We start from the raw sequence: 19,992 nt of genomic DNA, 5'->3' as shown, positions 1-19,992 counted from the left end.
ACCAGACATTAAAAACTTCCCTAAACACGGCTGCCTTCAGACGTCTTCTAAAAGTCAGATAGTTGTTTATTTCCTTGACATCTGATGAGAGGGCATTCCACAGGGTGGGGGCCACTACCAGGAAGGCCCTGTGCCTGGTTCCCTGTAACCACACTTCCCGCAGTGAGGGAACCGCCAGAAGGCCCTCGGAATTGGACCTCAGTGCCCAGGCTGAACGGGGTATAAATTATTATTATTATTATTATTATTATTATTATTATTATTATTATTAGGTATACTGGGCTGAAGCCATTTATAGTATGGATTAGCTTCAGTTACAGCAGCACAAACTGTGCCTTTCACCAGTGGAGCCAATGCGTAATACTTTTCCTCAAAAGCAGGACACAGGAAGCCCCCATTCCCTTCCTTTCCCTTGTATAACTGGTGAGCTGTTGCATCAGCCTTCCTAGTTTTTATGCTCCAAAACAGCCCTTAGCTTATGGCTGTAGAAGGGAGATAAAGGCTACCTTTCTCCAATCCACCTGCCAAAGCTGCAAAAACCCACCTTTTTGCCACACAGGATTTCCTCCGCTCTTAGTGTGTGTAGAATCACAGGATGTTTATGGCCCTTTAAGTTATACTGCCTCAATCCCTTGATGTGGTACATTTCTCTTAAGAAAAACAGGTGCTCACAGTTCAAAGTGGGAAGCTTACAACCTGGACGGGAGATGCTTGAGAAAGCGCGAAGCAGATGGCACAGAACATCCAGGGTCAAAATAGACAAAGCAGAATGCTAACAGCTGAGAGGGGTATTGGTACAGAAGCACACGGCCGTCAGAAACTAGCACTTGACAAAAAAGGGAATCGCAAGAAGGCAGCCTGGTACTTCTCCAGCTAACAAGAGTCAGGGTAAACTCCATGCTTCTTGGCCAACTATGTGAATGTCACCCTCCCTTCTCTCTCTCTCTCTCTCTCTCTCTCTCTCTCTCTCTCTCTCTCTCTCACACACACACACACACACACACACACACACACAACTTAATGTTATATATAACAACTCAATGTTATATGTACCATGATTGCAATCCTGTACAAAGTTAGGCGTCTCAAATCCCATTGACTTCAATTATCTTCATAGTTAGTAGGCTACTGGGCTTTAAGAGGTTTTAGCTATGTGCAATATTGCAGGCCTGTTTTCTTATCTTTCTATATATTATAACTGACTGAGCAAAAAGGTTATGTCTCCCTCCAAGATACAAGACATGTTATGCTCCGTGACCTCATCAACTGCTGGCAAATTTGCACTAGACTCCGTCTCCAGTGAAAACTCTCAACCCTACAACCGTAGGGCATTGTCAGCAAGCATCACATCAAAGCAGCCTTTCAGAAATTGATATTGGCATTTGTTCCAATTTACACTAAAGGGCTGCATCATTTTGCTTTGCAACGTCTTACAAATTCATCTACGCAGAGATTAATCTACATGTAGGAAATTGTGCCTGATCTGTGCATTTGGGGGGAAACAAAAGCCCATGTCGCAGATTATGTGTTTGGAATAAGGAGTTCTCCAGCTGAGCCTGGGCTCAGGAGAGGTAAACTGACTGTAAGTCCTTTATCCTGGCTGAGATGGAGATACTCTGGTGCAAGTCCTCTATCCCAGCTCAGCCAGTTCAGCTGGGACTCAGCCGAGGCTGGGGTAAATCCCTTAAAAGTGGTGTTATTAGGGTGTGGCAAAAGGAGACTTGCTATGATTTCACACTCCATTCAGTCTGGTCATGAGATCTAGCAAACCAGCAGAAACTACGTTGGCAAAAAGCTTTATTTTAAATGCTTATTTTCCCTCTGAGCTGAACAATGGTAAGATACATCAAAATAATTTACTCCCGTGTAAACAACACTGGCTTTCTATAGTTTGGATTGTGACCACAATCTCTGTAACGTTTTATTTCCATGGTTGGCGACTGAGGCTGAAAAGAAATTGCGAAAACACAAACTAACCCCTGCAGCCAACTTTAATTTGTTTGACTATGTCAGGAAAAAGAAATATTTACATACATGGAGTGGATGGCATCAAAGTTGCTTTGGGGATATTAATAATCTGGCCCTGGGGTTATAGACACAGTTAACGCATTCTTCCGCAGAGCTGAGTCCACACACAACTTTCTCAAGAGTGAAAATGTGAAAGACTCCAAGAGATTAAGATTGAAATGTTTTTCAAGTAATTTCCCTCACCTGAATACCTGAGGAGAGCCATTTTCCTATTGGTATAAGCTCCTGAGCTGGGGCCAGTCAAGCAAAAACTTTTATTAAATCTCTCACTAACCTTCCATTGGGGTATTATTGTCTGGTCGATTTGCAAAGACGACGTCCACATACTCAAGCTGCAGCCTCTGGAGTGAGCCTTTTAATCCTAGAAGTAAAATAAGGAAGCGTTAGAAAGAGAGAGAGAAAAAGAGAGAAGACGATGTGTGGAACCCATGACAAAGAATCTGATGACTCAAAAGTATCATGGGCCTGAACCATCTTTAAATCTGCTCTAGAGATCAGTGACGTTATGCTGTCTATTAAAACAACCAAAGCATGAGTTTATACAGAATTCATGGCCCTCCACATTTTTTAATTTTTTGGAAATCATAATTACATTGAAACTTGGATTGGAGTCAACAACCATTTAACCACAGTATCCTTCTGCGCTTGTCAAACTGTAGCCTCGGGGGACAAAGCTGATAGCGCAGATTTTGTTTCACAGTAAGTCTAATCAAAATCGTGTCAGAGTGAATTATTTTGCATACTCCGCCTCTCCCTGCAAGACTGCACTGGTATTGTTCCATGGAATTAAGCCCTGCCAATCAGTGAACCACTAGGATTTAAAATCTGGAGGTGAATCTGGCACTCTAATATACAGTCATGATTTCCAACCTGGTACAATGCTGCCGAAGGCAGATTCCAAACAGGCATCCCTGCAGCAGGGATGAGCAAATGCCTGTGAATTTTGATTTCTTTCAGTTTTCCAAATCTTAAGTTCAGTTCTTCTTCATTTCTATGTCAGTTTGTGATTATTATTATTTTAAGTGAAAAAGGTCCTCCAGCAAATTCGCCAGCATTTTAGCACGAAATTCTCCCAGTATGTACATTTTTGTATGCAGTTTTACCTAATATGCATATTTTTGAAGCGTGCGTTTCCTCCAATGCAATGCATGAATGCTACTTTTACTTACCGTATTTTTCTGTGTATAACACGCCCCCGTGTATATTTTGGGGGACTACAATTTAAGAAAATGGGGGGGCAGAGATGGCGCAGAGTTGTTGAGCTTTGGGGGGGGGAGGGTTTCCCTGAGCTTTTTTTTGGGGGGCAGAATGCCAATGATCACTCACCTGACTCACAAACGCTGAGAATTGCACTCGTCAACAAAGCAAACAAGCGTCTGCCTGCTTGCCACAGGAAGCCAGCAATCGCCCGCCCAATTGTCGCAGCAGAAGCCAATCAAAAAGAGCCCTTGCCGCAGACTCCACCCACCCACCAAATTGCCACAGCGACAGCCAATCCTAAGCAGCCCTAGCCGCAGACACCAAGCACCCACCCAATCACCAGTGACAAGCTGCTGCTCGCGGCTGAAACAAATCGCCCGTCCCCACTCTGCACTATCCATGTATGAGTCGAACCCTGATTTTTAACATTCTTTTTCAGTAAAAAATGCCCCTTGTCTTAGACACGGAAAAGTATGCATTTTAATGCGCAGTTTGCCTTAGTATATGTATTTTTGTACACATTACTGGCAAAGTGATTGTTCCATCCGGACAAGTGTTTTGGCTTGCCAGGTGGAACAATCTCCCCTTCTCCTCTCCCACCCAATGTTCTGGGGTTCTCTTCAAGCCATTGGGGGTTGCATGGGGTAGGAGAAGGGGGCAAGTCCCATTGCTCTTATGCAGGGCTTCCACAGGCAGGACTCACTAGCTGCACATATCTGGTCTTAAACATGGACTCATTACATCTTAAGCCACTAATTCCTAGCTTCAGCTCTTTACTTGCAAGCAACTGAAGAGCAATGCAGGAATAGTAACTTCATTGGGTTGTTGCCAACTATTCAGATTCATTGAAATTAATGGACATGATTCACTCAGACCCTCCAAGTGTCCCTAATTTTGAGGGACAGTCCCGGATTTACAGAAACCACCCCGGTTTCTGATTTGATCCCAGAATGTCCTGTTTTTCCTTAGGATGTCCCTATTTTCATTGGAGAAATGTTGGAGGGTACTTTAACTTAAGTCCACTCCTTTCAGTAGGTCTACTCTGAGTATACCTGAGCTGGGTAGAGCCCAAGGCTATTGCAATATTATGTGAAATGCAGTGCTTTTTCTAAAATAATGTTTAGGGGTACTCTCATTTTCCTTGTTGTTGTTGTTTAGTTGTTGAGTCGTGTCTGACTCTTTGTGATCCCATGGACCAGAGTATGCCAGGCCCTCCTGTCTTCCACTGCCTCCCGCAGTTTGGTCAAACTCATTTTCCTACTCATATTCAAATACTGCTCCTCAATGAGGCCAAACTGAGATTCACAAAATGTTTAGGGGTATGCATACCCCTGCACGCCCCCCCCCAAAAGCACTGGCCAAATGTATGGGAAGCACTTTACCATAATAACACATTATCACTTGCACACCAAGTATTTTTTATTCATACGATATACCTTCAATAATGTGTTTTCTTGAGAGTCCTCTTTCTGTTTCAGCTCTGCAAGGAGAAAAGGCACACATTTTCATGTGAGCATTGTTGTTCCATACCCTTTGACTTACAAATGGGATTCTGCTGCCTCAAAAATAGTCTCATAGGACCTTTCGCTAATAGCTAATACCTTACTGGTTAAAGCAAACAACTGGCTATATTGAACAGATATCCCAAAACAATTATCACACATTGCTATATCCAATTGCATATATATATATATATATATATATATATATATATATATATATATATATAATGTTAACCTTGGCTTCAGCAACAGATGAATAATTCTACATGAACGCTTTTACAATTCAGTCTGGAACCGGCCTTTCATAGTTACGTATCTGTATCGCTGCATAGTTTGCCAGGGCAGAGAATTTGAAAAGACCAGCCCAGTTGCAATCCGGAATCTCTCAGGGATGATAGGTTAAAATTCTTAAGCAGAGCAGGCTCCCTAAATTAGGGCTGCTGTGTGCAGGGGTGGAGGAAGGGGTGTCTGGTGGGGGCGGACCGTCGCAGGTGTCTTTGCTGAGGGGGAGGGGGTGACATTTGGCAGTCGCGGGTGGGCGGCGCGCCAAATGTCCGCCATCGGCAGCTCACTCTGCCCCCGGCTGCAGGGTGCACACGCCGCTCTGTGCACCTGAGCGGCTATCCTGCGCCTGGGAGGGCACCCTCTGCGCCCCACCCCCTTGGGAGCGTGCCAACCCTGGGTAGTGCGGGCATACGCTCCACCGCTGACTGTGTGTCCTCCTTTCCCCAGACATGTCCTTCTTTTTCAGGAGTAAAATTTGGGTCAAATTCCATTTATTTGCTTTGAATGGCCATCATAGCATTCTCTTGTTTTGCTCTTCAAAATATGGCAAGCCTACTTAAATGGCCTCGGTGTTTTGAAAGCTCAAACAGCAACACTCCCTATTTGTACAGAGCATATACGAGAAATAATGCCCAAGCAGTAGTAATCCAATAACAAAACATTTATACCAAGATAGAGCCGAACACCAGTTTAGTCTCTCTGAGTGTGTGTGTTTGTTTGTTTGCGTGTGTGTGTGTTCTCGCACATAAAACCAACCAAAAACCTCTTGGTTCAATTAGAAAGCCCATTTTCAACTTCCTTTTAAAAAAGCCTTTTCAAACTGTTGCAGGAATTTATGTACAGGTTGGTGGGGGGGGGGGTGTTGTCCCTCCAGCAGATATCATGCACATGCAGCCCACTACCAAAATCAGCACAATCACTTTTGTGACTTTTGTGATTTGTCCCCACAAAACACTTTATCACAGTTTCTTCCTAGCTATTCAAAGGGCCTTTGCTGCACGATACCAAATGTAACAATTCACTGATAAATGTATCTATGTACTGGCTCACTGGGAAAACTTCAGAAATTCATATAGACATGTGAGCTCAGCTACTCAGCAGCCCCTCTGCCTGAGTGATAATCCCTGGCCTCCTGATACCTGAGTGCCAGACAGGTAGCCATTCAAGAAATAAAAAAACCCAGATAAAGACAAAAGGGTGTGATTAACTTGGCTGGGAAACAGGGAAATGTAAAGATCTCTTTTGTTACACTTGATGGGTGTTTGGTGGAGGGCAAGGAGAACCATGGGGCAGGGTCTAGGATGCTCAGATTACTGCCACCAGACCTCCCCTTTCATGATGTAATCTTGATGTATTAGTGATGTAGTTGGGGCGGGGTGTAACATGGGGATTAGCAGCTAATAAAAGTTTGGGTTCTCTTTTGTTTGGGGCTTCCATCTTGTTCCACCTTGTGGCAGGTGGGAGTCCTGTCGCGACAGTCTTCAATAAAGACCAAGCCTACTGGCTGCTGTTTTGCTCAAGTATTACTGGCTGGTGTCCTTGTTTTTTGTCCAAGGGAGCCCTCAGATTTCTCCGTTAACAAAACAGAAATCTGAAGTCAAATAACTCCAATTTGTGACGCAGCTCCCTGCAATACCAAAAATTCTCTTTCTGTGTTAATTTTTTTTTTAAAAAAAGAACAACGATAAGTTTCAGTGTTGCTTTCCTTCTCCTTCAACTCTACTGTCTGTAATAAGAGCCTGAGTGTTGGCAGTAAGATACACAAGGGTTTCTGAACACACGCACCCACGGTTTCGGAAGTCCGTGGAAAGTTATATTGCAGCTAAAATTGCCAACTGGCAAGCAGCCAGACATCCTTACTTAATATGAAGGAGTTCAAAGATGTTTGGCATGTAGGCTACATTCAAAGCCTGCATTTTAGCTTAATTCACCAGAAGGAAATCTTCATGCTAATTATCCAGGATTAGATTCCTATGTATCAAAGAGACCATTTCCTCCCCTACGTAGCTAGGACGTGCTATGAAAGGAGCTGGATTCTGATTAAACTCTCATCTGAGCAGCAGGAAAGAAGGCAATGACTACCTGCCCCCAGTTCCTGAAATGGCCATTTTAAAAGTGCAAAAATATTTTTTTTGCTTCATCAGCATGCTTTTGATTTTGTGTGTGTGCTTGTGTTCATTTTCTTCCCCAGCCTGCATGCTGCAGCTGGAAGTTAGACAGGAACAACCTTGTTTGTGGTCTGCAATCTAAGAAGTATGATTTGAATTTTTAGTTTCTGCTTCACCAGACACCTACAGACTTCAAGCACTAGAGGGACGGGTGGTCCGTTGGCCTGTTCTTATGTTCTTAAATTATTTTCTCATGGAAGGCAGCAAAATCCCACAAGCGCTGCGCCCCTCTCTGGCAGTAAAAAAAATACAACAACAAAACATTAAATACGGTAACTAACTGTTTCCTTCCCTTTTATGACACCTAAAATCAGTTGCCTCACTCTGTCTATCAGATGAAGTGTTTTTATTTTAAATGACTTTTAAAAAATAATAGTTAAAGCCTATTCAACTCTGAATAGTTTTGCCTACAGTTCAAAGGGTGGATTGGGCACAACAGTAGTAGTAGTAGTAGTAGTAGTAGTAATGATAATAATGATAATGATGATGATGATAATAATAATAATAATAATAATAATAATAATAATAATAATAATAAATTATTTCTACCCTACCCATCTGGCTGCATTTTTTAAAAATGCATTAAAACATCAGTCATTAAAAACTTCCCTAAACGGGGCTGCTTTCAGATGTCATCTAAATGTCATATAGTTGTTTATTTTTTTGACATCTGATTGGAGGGCGTTCCAAGTAATTTTAGCCAGCGAAATTTGTACGGAGTTCCTGTGAACAGAGGGAAATAAATTTTTCTCTTCTATTTAGGCCAACGTGGGGAGAGAGAGAAAGAGGTGGTCACATTTTATTTTAAACAAGATGGTCTTTTTGACCTGGTCTTACTACAGGGAGTGATCTGAGCTTATGCCTCAGGGGTCACAGGAAGATATTTTTAACTTTCTGACATTAAATAAAATGCTGCCATTTTTGGCAAAGGCTGAATATTATTTCCTCCTTACTGCTGAACATTATGCAGTATGCACACTTTTTTAGCTGAGTTTGGAGGAACGAATGGGAGGCTATTTATATATATCTTTATTATGCCTGCAATCCTGCACCCATTTAGATTGCTGAAATTGATTCAAATGGTCTGTTAAGCAGCCTAACTGTGTGGAGAATTGCAATTTCATGTATGTATGTATGTATGTATGTATGCACGTAATTTAAATCTTTCTAGGCTACCTCATAGGGAAAAGCCCTCTCAAGTTGGCTTACATGAAAAAAAGAAAAGGGGAAAATAACACAATTGCAATAAAACACCATCGTGTTAAAACAGCAGTTAAAACATTTTATAAATGGCTTGGATGAAGGAATTGAGGGGATGCTCATCAAATTTGCAGATGACACCAAACTGGGAGGGGTAGCTAATGCTGCAGAAGGTAGAATCAGGATTCAAAATGACCATAACAGATTGGAGAACTGGGTGCAAGCTAACAAAATGAATTTCAATAGGGACAAATGTAAGGTTCTGCACTTAGGCAGGAAGAACCAGATGCACAAATATAGGATGTGGGACACCTGGCTTACTAGCAGTACACGTGAAAAGGATCTAGGGGTCTTGGTGGACCACAAACCTAACATGAGTCAACAGTGTGATGCAGCAGCAAAAAGATCTAATGCTATTCTAGGCCGCATCAACAGAAGTACAGCATCCAGATCAAGGGCGCTGTGGGTAAAACCTCAGTGCCTAGGACTTGCCGATCGTATGGTCGGCGGTTCGAATCCCCGCAGCGGGGTGAGCTCCCGTCTTTCGGTCCCAGCTCCTGCCCACCTAGCAGTTCAAAAGCACCCCTAAGTGCAAGTAGATAAATAGGTACCGCTTTATAGCAGGAAGGTAAACGGCGTTTCCGTGTGCTGCGCTGGTGCTGGCTCGCCAGAGCAGCTTCGTCACGCTGGCCACGTGACCCGGAAGTGTCTCCGGACAGCGCTGGCCCCCGGCCTCTTAAGTGAGATGGGCGCACAACCCTAGAGTCGGACAGGGGTACCTTTACCTTTACTATTCTGCCTTAGTCAGACCACACCTGGAATACTGTGTCCAATTCTGGGCACCACAATTTAAGAAGGATGTTGACAAGCTGGAACATGTGCAGAGGAGGGCAACCAAGATGATCAAGGGTCTGGAAACTAAGTCTTATGAGGGGCGCTTGAAGCAACTGGGTATGTTTAGTCTGGAAAAGAGGAGATTGAGAGGAGATATGATAGCCATTTTCAGATATCTTAAGGGCTGCCACATGGAGGAGGGAGCACGCTTGTCTTCTCCTGCTTTAGAACTCAAACCAATGGCTTCAAGTTGCAAGAAAGGAGATTCCGACTAAACAATCGGAAAAACTTTCTGACAGTAGGAGCTGTTCAGCAGTGGAACAGACTCACATGAGAGGTGGTGGACTTTCCTTCCTTGGAGGTTTTTAAACAGAGGTTGGATGGCCATCTGTCATGGATGCTTTAGCTGAGATTCCTGCATTGCAGGGGGTTGGACTAGATGACCCTTGGGGTCCCTTCCAACTCTCAGATTCTATGAAAAGCGTGCCACACTCAATATAAAATTAATTCAAACAGCTAAAAAGAATAATTTAAAACCACCAGCTTAAAAACCAGCAGCAATATAGGCCATGAAAAAGTCCCACCTGGCGTACAAATTAAAAACAAACAAACAAACAAACAAACAAACAAACAAACAAAATAAACATGTGTCAGCGCTGCCCGAGGTCCCAGCTCACAGAAGACCAACGCTGCTTCGTTCTTTAGTATAAAAGTCTTTATTGAAGTTCAGTTTCACTTCCACACGCGCAGCGTGCAACGCTACGTCTCTAACCTTAGACCGCCGAAGCTCCGTCTGAATCTCCTCCCCCCTGACACCAGTTTAAGACTCTAGCCTTACTCCACCTCTTCCTCTGTTCCTTCCTCCTCTGGGTCCGCCTGCTAGTCGGGGTCTCACCCTTCCTAGACTCTTCTGACGCTGAGTCCCCTGACTCTTCCCCCTCCCTCCTTCGGGCTTTAGGACCTGGCTCCCAATCCGGGTTTTCTGCTGTCCCGCGCTCCTGCACATTTGAACTTGGCGCGCGCGCGCAGCCTCCCACTTTCCTTCTGACCGTTACACTTGTGTCACTGCTCCCTCCTTCGGGGAGGCTAGCTGGACCTGACCTTCCCTCCATTTCCCCACTTTCCGATGGGGGCGTGGTCAGCCCTGACTCATCTTCTCTCCCCGCTGGAGGAGAGGCTGGTCCTGACTCATGTGACTCTTCCCCCCCACTGCGCTCTGGTGGGGGAGCTGGTCCTGATCCTCCGCTGCTCCCTTGGGAGTCTCCGCTGGCCCCTTGTTTCTGGTGCGTCCCCCCTGGGACCCCCCTAGCCCTGACCATCGGCGCCCCCTTCTGGGAATCTTCTGATTCGCTGGAGAAGCTCATGGAATCTCTCGGGTCACTGTCATACTCCCCTACGCCCCCCTCGGATTCCTCTCCTCCGCTCTCTATTTGCTCTCTCCCCTGTGCTTCTGCTCCTGAGCCTCTGACAACATGTTTTCAGGGTGCATTGAAATCCAGCAGTGATGGAGCTGAACATATGTATTTTGGGAGTCCCACAGATGCAACCACTGAAAAGGCCCTGTCTTTGGGGCCTGACAATCTTGCAGATCTTATAGGGCTCTGCAAGCAAGGCCTCTGAAGCTGACCTTAATGCCTGGGCAGGTTCATATGGATGCATGCTGTGCTTCAAGAATGTTACCCATTTAGAATTCATAAAGGAAGAGGATGAGGATAAAACTAGAATTAGTTGGCTCTGCTTGTCATTGGCTCTGGCTCCCCCTCCCAGATTCCTGCCCCACAAGTCTCAATGGGCACCAGCCACCCCTTAAGGCTGACAGGGGAAATTTTATGAGGGGAAAGGGCCCTTCGAATACTCTGAGAGGCCCAGAAGCCACTTCCTTCTCTTCAGTTTCACTATACTATTTGCCAATATTCAGGAATGTCAGCTTGGCCCAGTGACTGTGGGTGCCTGGGGCTATGGGTGCCATGCACCTAAATTTGTGGGTGCACGGCCCTTTCATGGGGAATTTTGTGGGTGCTCAGGGGCCCAGGGAGTTGGCACCTATGCCAATATTGATTTGAGGCACACAGCAAGGCCTGGGGTCAGTTGCTCCCACTGCTCCCTAAAGGGGGTCATTTGAAGGAGAGAATTGGGTGGCGATAAGAAAAGTTTAGTACCCCTCCCTTTTGCCTGCTGACCTTCCCTCATAAGTGTGCTAATTATCTTGGCAAATGCTAGACCAGGGGTTGGCAAGGTTTACCTCACCTGGGCCTGTTCACTGTCACGGAGATCGCTCTGTGTGCACGGCTGCTGCAAAGGAGGGAAAAGGGGCGAGCCAGGGCTGCCCTGACCTTAAGTGCCCTCAGGTGGGCCCGCCCCCAGCGCCAGCCGATTGGCTGGCACTGCAGAAGATGAATACTAATGGGAATCCCTGAGTTGTGCGGGGCTGGCGCCAGCCCCACGAGAATGTGGATGGGGGCGTGAGCCCGCAACCCCCCCTTAGTTGGGGAGTGGCTTTGCGCAGACGCAATTTCTGGCGCTGCAGAAGTGAGTCCCCGCTCCGTGCTGTGCTGGTTTAGCGCAGCATTTGGGGATTCACCAAGTGGGTGGCCTTGGTTTGGGGGTGACTCATGGGCTGTTTAAACAACCCCTGTGGGCTGCTTGTGGCCCATGGGCTGGAAGTTGCCGACCCCTGTGCTAGACATTACTTAGCACAAGGGTGGGGAACCTTCAGGTGTTGTTGGGCAAACATGGCCAGGGATGTTGGGAGATGTAACCCAAGCCCAACCACATCTGCAGAGTCACAGGTTTCCCTCACCAGGGATTTTTTCCCAGCTGGAACTTTCCAGAACTCAGTTCCGGCACCTCTCAGGTGGGTGCCATTACCATTCTAAGAGAACGAAGGAGGTCTTCATCGTGAGTTCTGGCCCCTCTTTTTCTAGAAAAATAGTACTGCCCAACCCTGATATAGCAAGTGGAACGAAGAAGCTAAGAAAGTGATGGGAAAATGTACAGTGGTACCTCGGGTTACATATGCTTCAGGTTACATACGCTTCAGGTTACAGACTCCGCTAACCCAGAAATAGCACCTCAGGTTAAGAACTTTGCTTCAGGATGAGAACAGAAATCGTGCTCTGGCGGTGCGGCGGCAGCAGGAGGCCCCATTAGCTAAAGTGGTGCTTCAGGTTAAGAACAGTTTCAGGTTAAGAACGGACCTCCGGAACCAATTAAGTACTTAACCTGAGGTACCACTGTAGTTACAAGTGTGAGCTAGCACACTTGTGAATCAGAATGGATGCTCATTAAATAGCCAGTGGTTTCTAATTAGGATGAATGCTCAAGAAACGTTTAGTCTGAAAGCTACCTAGGATAGCTCCCAACTCCGCTCTCAGGTTTAAAAATCGAAGGCTCTTCAAAGAAAGCAAATTATCTTTCTTGGTTTCACCAACCTAAATGCATTTTGATGGTACAAAGCCATGCGGTACCTTTTTTACTTTTAATAACAAATGTTTTCTACAACACAATGATTAAAAGGAAACTTACTTTCCTCCCCAGTAGAGTTTTGTTGTAATGACCAGACTTGACCTCCTAAACAAATAGAACGCATAAAAATTGAAAAACAGGCCATTATTTCTTTTGTAACTGCATCCTTCCTAATACAGCCACGCCTGAAATTCATCCATAAAGACGAAAGGGAAACAGCAATAGCTCTTACATCATAAAAACTCTTCCATCAAAACTGTGCAGTTATAGAACAAGCTCTATACAGAAACTGACAGAATGTTGGCACTGTGACCCACACACACAAAGGGTGTGTACACATTACTGGTTTACAATGCAGCTAGGTCCTTATTTTTCTTAATTCAGATTTGGACCAGGCATTGCAGGAAATGTCCAGGACCCTTGAATTGCCTTTGCCCTAGTCATTCCTGGGCCGGCCGCTTCTTCCACATAACACCAGCAAAGAGCAACTTGGAGGAGGTTAAGCAGCCTGAAAAGTAGAAGAATCTCAATACTAGCCTAGTGTTGGCCTGATTTGAGGGCAGGTTTGCCAATCCTTTGTAAAGCAAAGGCCCAAGATTCAGAGTAGCTCTGTGAGTCCTGATTTAGTACTCCCAATTCTACCATTGCATACCAAGAATTGAATGCTTAAATCTTTACATTACCTCCAGCCTTTCTTTTTTATTATGCTTCCCAAAATCACCTCGGCCCTGTGGGAGGAATAAAAAAACCCAGATGCACCATTCAGAAGAAATGTTTTCGGACATAACAGTATGGTACCACACTCGTTTATCGTTTTATGCTATCGTTTTACAGGTCTATTTATTGCATTCAGTTGTTCATTCATTCACAATATCAGTGCTTGAGTTATTCGCACAATTGCATTGCAAGTCAGCATTGATGCTGCTTTGAAAGAATTCATCTGCTCCCCACTGTGTATATAGGCACTTCTGAGCTTGAAGGATCACCAACAATAGCTAGTCTTGATGCTACTTGGTAGATGTCTTTTAAATCAGGGATGGAGAACCTGCAGCCCTCCAGATATTGTTAGACTTCAACTCCCATCAGCCTCGGCTAGCATAGCCAGTGATCAGGGATGATGGGAGTTTTCGACACCATTACAAGAGGAACCAGCTTGGCTTAATTAGCTTTTGACACATGTTGATCACATGATTTAGAAGTGTCTAGTACACAGCTTCAATACACATGGGTCTGGCCTAATACACATGAGTCTAATACACAGGGTTTAGCTATGTTTTAGAACTCATGGACTTAATTAAATTCTAGTACCCACTGGATGCAGGTATTTAAGGGTGTCCAGCACCTACAACTCATAACAATATGTTATGTATGATGGAATAATTTATTTATTTTAAAAAACCCAGAACACAGCTGAAATATTTAGCTGAGAAATTAGCACATCAACACATGGTAGAAGTTAGTACCAGACAGCCATAGGGCCATTTTATCCTAATGCCCCTTGTGACTCATGCATGTTTGCTAAAGTCTTCTGTTCTGCCCAGGTGCTGCAGCAGAGCTGCAAGTTAGTTTCTTTAACTGGAAGCAACAAAGTAAGCACAGATACTTACTTTCCAGCTGCATACACCTCTGCTGTGTCAAACAGGTTTACTCCACTCTCGTATGCGATAGTCATGAGCTGTTCCGCAATCTTTGGGAAAGGGAGACATGACATTAGTCCTAGAGAACACGAAAGGTAGCATCACCATCTACTGCGCTGTGCTGCAGAAACTACCCATAATAGAGCGTGGGTTTGCATAGAGAAGGACCAAGGAACTTCACCCAAAGGAAACCCCAATTTTTAAACCATAGAGAATGGACCAGGGGTTTTGCAGCGCAGGAAAGAAAACTGCTGCTGCTTCTACTGCCATTTCCCATTTACTCAGTAGTGGCTGGTGTTCATTTGGACAGACAGAGCCAACTAGTTATGGTTCGTCCCCTCTTCCTTGCTGCTGAAGTCTACATGGGCCACACTGAGACTAAGGAGCAGGAAGCTGACAGGTAGAACTATGGTACCCCCTGGACAGGTTCCCAGTAAGAAGGTGGGAAGTTGGGGCTGGTGAGAGCAGACTGAAGTGGGTGGGGCAGCACCCCATTCACCCCAAGGAACCAGCCTTCTCTGCAATTGTCACCCCAAAAAAGTAAGAAGCATCAGGGCTGATTACAGAATTCAGGAATCTTTCACACAATGTGAGGCTCAGACACACGACCCTGAGATTAAGAGTCTCCTGCTCTCCTTTGTGTTTTGAAGACACAAAGTAAATTTGGCCTTTGCAGCAAAGCAAAAATAGTATATATCCATATTTATTTCCACAGTTTCATGTTGGGCAGTCAAGTACACATTTGAAAAACCAAGCATTAGCAGCCACAGCAGTAATTACAGACGTCACAAATGGTTATGTTTTATTTTGCAAGCCTATTTAGGACCGGCTATGATGATGCCAGCTAGCATAGCTGAATCAGCGTTGCCATTATATGAAGTACAATGCTCAGGGGATTGAAGAAACTTGACCATTGCAATAATGATGATGAAAGAGTTGGTCAGAAGGAAATTATGAAAACCAGGCTGCTTGTTTTATAGTTGCATCAAAACGGCGTCTTGTTTTAGCGGCAGGAAAGGCAAACTTAAATGACCATTTAAAACAATTACAAATCTCTCCATTGCAGGTGAAAGGCAGTTATAAGGATAAGGATAAGGCAGTTATAATGTGCATAGTGCCTCCAGCATTTTTGAAGCGCTTCCCTTATAAGAGTTTTATTCTGGGACTGGTGCCATCTCTTCCCATTGTTACAACCAGGCCCCATCTGCAGTGTTGTATCCGACAGTTATAAAGGTAAAGGTAAAGGTACCTCTGCCCGTACGGGCCAGTCTTGACAGACTCTAGGGTTGTGCGCCCATCTCACTCAAGAGGCCGGGGGCCAGCGCTGTCCGGAGACACTTCCGGGTCACGTGGCCAGCGTGACAAAGCTGCATCTGGCGAGCCAGAGCCGCACACGGAAACGCCGTTTACCTTCCCGCCAGTAAGCGGTCCCTATTTATCTACTTGCACCTGGGGGTGCTTTCGAACTGCTAGGTTGGCAGGCGCTGGGACCGAGCAACGGGAGCGCACCCCGCCACGGGGATTCGAACCGCTGACCTTTCGATCGGCAAGCCCTAGGCGCTGAGGCTTTTACCCACAGCGCCACCCGCGTCCCTATCCGACAGTTATAGTTTCTCCCAAAGAAATCTGGGAAGTGTAGCAGAGCTACAATACTCAAAATTCCCTAGGAAAATGGAGTGGTTGTTACTCAGATAACTGAAGCTCTGTGAGGGGAATGTTGTTGTTTAGTCATTTAGTCGTGTCCGACTCTTCGTGACGCCATGGACCAGAGCATGCCAGGCACTCCTGTCTTCCACTGCCTCCCGTGTATTGGTCAAACTCATGCTGGTAGCTTTGAGAACACGATCCAACCATCTTGTCCTCTGTCGTCCTCTTCTCCTTGTGCCCTCCATCTTTCCCAACATCAGGGTCTTTTCCAGGGAGTCTTCTCTTCTCATGAGGTGGCCAAAGTATTGTCGCCTCAGCTTCAGGATCTGTCCTTCCAGTGAGCACTCAGGACTGATTTCCTTAAGAATGGATAGGTTTGATCTTCTTGGAGTCCATGGGACTCTCAAGAGTCTCCTCCAGCACCATAATTCAAAAGCATCAATTCTTCAGCGATCAGCCTTCTTGATGGTCCAGCTCTCACTTCCATACATCACTACTGGGAAAACCATAGCTTTAACTATATGGACCTTTCTTGGCAGGGTGATGTCTCTGCTTTTTAAGATGCTGCCTAGGTTTGTCATTGAGGGGAATAGGGGTGTCCAAACCACTCTTAACACTCATAACAAACTACAGCTCCCAGGATTCTTTGGGGGAAGCCATGACAGTTTAAAGGAGTATGATACTGCTTTAAATGTAAAGTGCAGATAGGAGCCTAAAACTAGCCTGACCTACCAAGCCAAAATCAGCCTCTCTCTTGCTCACCGTAAGCAAGATAAACCCATGTGGTTTTTGCCCGAAGGCGTGGCAGCAAAGCTCTCCCAAGCTGGGCTCAGAATCAAACTTAGGAATACTGGAAAGCCAGATGCAAAATGAAATGTGCCTTTTCAAAGCTCCAAACTTTCTTGCTCGCTTGGATCAAAAAAGAAGTCCTGGCTCCTCACCTGTCTCCAACATCTTCCAATCCCCCCATACCCAGCACCCACAGGTCCCAAACACATTCTCTGGTCCCTCGCCTCTTTGTTGGCAGTTCCACAGGTATGGTGACAATGGCAACTGAAGAGGCAAAATGGAAACTTTCTCCTACCCTACTCACTGTTGCTCAGACTGAGTGATGTTGTGATCAGGGTTTGGGGACTGGATCCAGCCAGCAGGACTGATTCTTATTTCCTCCCTTGATGGCTGGTTGGGACCAAGCACCTGTCAGTTATCATAGAGCTATAGAATTGTAGAGTTGGATGGGTCCTTTAGTCCAACCCCCATGCAATGCCTGATGTCACCATGACCCAGAAAATCCAGGGTGTGGAAAATCGCGGTTCATTTCAAGGAAAATAATGCAGGGCTCCTCAAGGGCTGTCAATTCATTCCTTTATTTCACAACATTTGGCTAACTGGGCTGCAACTGGAATGAGGAGTCCCAGGTCCATTTGCAGAGCTGGCTGTACCAGTAAGCAGGGTGAGTTAGTCCTGATGAAGAAGACGCACTTGCTGGCCCCAGTGGGTCAGAAGGAGCACCCCAGTTTGTGCCCAGGCGGTCATCTTGGGCAACAAAGGGAATTCCACCTGAGAGGTTTCAGGTCACAAATGCGTGGGTTGGTTTCGCACAGTGCGAACCTGAGATTTGTGAGAAGGTTCAACAGGTGCCTAACAACGATGCCAGGAAGGGGTGGAAGGCAGTGGGGAAAGTGTTGAACACTCAGAGGTCTATAAATGTGTGTTCACAACTCCTCTCAGAACGTGATTCGAGAGGGGGTGTGGAGAGAGGATCAGAACTCACAGGGTTAAGAAGTTCTGAGTGACGTCTCACATTCTGAGGCGTGGTTTAGAATACTGAGGGGAGTGTTTTACTGTGTTTCTCTCAGTGTGTGTTTTGCTCCGTTGCGAGAGAGGAACGACCATGTGTGCTCTGTCACCAGGAGAGTGATAACTGTTGTTTTTGCTACGGGAATAAAGACTTAAAATAAGATAAGGAGACACCGTGCGTTAAGCCTGATTTATTACGCACACTCGGCAACCCTGCTTCTGTTCCGCTGTGTTTACCTTCTGCTGAAACCGGAGGAGCCCTGGGAAAACAGAGTCGCCCAGAGGAAGCGTGTGGACCCCCCGGGGAACGGCACAAGTCCACCTCAGAGATATCACTAGAGGAGTGTTGCGTTCCAAAAGCAAGGAAGGATTGGACTCTGATTAATAAAATACACACCAGGCTTGACCAGCAAGACTCTGGGAGGAAGTGCCAATAATAATCCGTCCACACCTTGGCCCAGGTCGTTTTATTCACAAAAGAACTTTATATACAGTGTTTGTAAGAACCAATCATATTTCCTTTGAGCATTTTAAAAAAAACCCCATGTGGGACAAAGTCAGATCAGAAGAAATCTTTTTAACTACAAAAGACTACTTTGAGCATGCATACATATCTGAGAGTAAATAAAACAGGACTAAAGGAGGAATGCATTCAGCAAAACCCCGGAGGTCATAAACAGGCAGGAAAGGAAGGAAGGATGGCAAGGGAATATTTACCATCTCCTTGTGAACTCTCTTCCTGGCCCTAAAGTTTAACAAATTACATCAAAGCTACCTTATATCTTTATGACCCAGGATGCCTGGTGTAGCAACTGGCCTGTGTTTTGAATGCTTATACGTGCCTGTCAGGCGTAGAGAAAGAAAATGGCAGAGGTGCAGAGGCTTGTGGGATTTGATCAGAAATTATTGTCAATGAATCCATATTTCATAATTCCGCATAGCAATCCCACCTGACCCCCACAATCTGGATATTTGCACCCCCACATCGGAGCAGAAAACGGTCTATTTTGTATTTATTATTCTTTCTTTATCATCATGACAACACCATGTTGATTTTCTGTCTCAGGTGCCAAGACTATTCTTGGGCTAAGTGTCTCTTAGGGATGTTTTCAGCTGAATCACAATCGCTTCAGTTATGTCTGCAGCTGATCTCCCAGAAGGCAAAGTTACAGAGAAAGCGCTCGTTATTTCTATTGCCAAACACAGCCTTCATTAACTTGGTGGCTTCTAAGTGTCTTGGACTACAACTCCCATCAGCCTCAGCCAGCTGGCTGGGGCTGATGGGAGTTGTAGTTCAAAACATTTGAAGTCTATCAGGTTGGTGAAGGCTGGCTTCACTCTTAAAACTTAGACATAAAACAGCCTGCAGGTGACAAAGTGCTTGTAAAAGTCATTTGTGGCTGCCTAAGATTTTGGCACTTTATTTCACTCCCTGCAGCATTTCCTCCTGTCACAGTGTTCCACTTACTGGATTAGTCCTGTAATCAGTCATTGTCTTTCCCCACTGCATATAACCTCTCTTATATGCAGCGAATAAAACAAGTCTTGGACAATTTGTGGAAGGAAAAGAAATATCTCCATGTAGCAGGGTTTTTTTCCTTGACATTCTCCTGCATTTAAATGTTCTTCAAATGGCACTTCCGTGTCACTATTGCTTCTTTGAAATAATTTAAAATATTGATCAGAAGAAGATAGCTTAACTATAGGAGATGACAGGGAAAACTCATTCTTAAATGTCTTTTTTTTTTTACACCTCTAGTTAAGGCTTAAAATTGGGGGTTGACAGGCCATTAGTGCATTGATTGGTCACATTAAATAAAATTGCATGTTGCCGAACGTCAATACGGGTGCCTTGTTTAAGGACTCAAAGTAATCTCCTCTTAAGGGAATGTGCTGCCATAATGCCCTTGGTGAAGCCTTCATTTTAGTCCATTACTGTGTTGGCATAACCAAAGAACTGCATCAGGGGAAACAGCCTCTCAGTCACCTTTTGTGTTTCTGGCCTTTTACCTTATCTGCTGGGGTGGAATCACCAGGAAGACTGCATTGTAATAATGATAAGAATAAAACTATCCGGCTGCAAAAGATTGTGTCTTTGATCTACAGAGGCAAGTTCTCTTTAGAGTGGGTGCTGAAAGCTTGAGTTTGACAAATGTTAGGGTTTAATTAGAACTTGCATGTTGGAACCAGGAATAGCCAGACCCAAGTGTATGCTAGGGGTAGTCA

General features: G+C 45.1%; 1 protein-coding gene across 1 annotated transcript in view; it reads right to left on the bottom strand.

Moving 5' to 3' along the window:
* Positions 1–19,992, bottom strand: part of KCNAB1 (potassium voltage-gated channel subfamily A regulatory beta subunit 1) — a 160,832-nt gene that overhangs the window by 24,068 nt on the left and 116,772 nt on the right. The window contains exons 4-8 of the mRNA XM_053390342.1: positions 14,290–14,369; positions 13,366–13,410; positions 12,743–12,787; positions 4,665–4,708; positions 2,303–2,389 (exon numbers count right to left, since the gene is read on the bottom strand). Of these exons, the coding sequence (XP_053246317.1) occupies positions 2,303–2,389; positions 4,665–4,708; positions 12,743–12,787; positions 13,366–13,410; positions 14,290–14,369 (301 nt within the window). The remainder of the gene's footprint in view (positions 1–2,302; positions 2,390–4,664; positions 4,709–12,742; positions 12,788–13,365; positions 13,411–14,289; positions 14,370–19,992) is intronic.

Source organism: Podarcis raffonei, chromosome 5, assembly GCF_027172205.1.
Source record: "Podarcis raffonei isolate rPodRaf1 chromosome 5, rPodRaf1.pri, whole genome shotgun sequence".
Taxonomy (NCBI): domain Eukaryota; kingdom Metazoa; phylum Chordata; class Lepidosauria; order Squamata; family Lacertidae; genus Podarcis; species Podarcis raffonei.
This window is presented reverse-complemented; position numbering and strand designations above follow the sequence as displayed.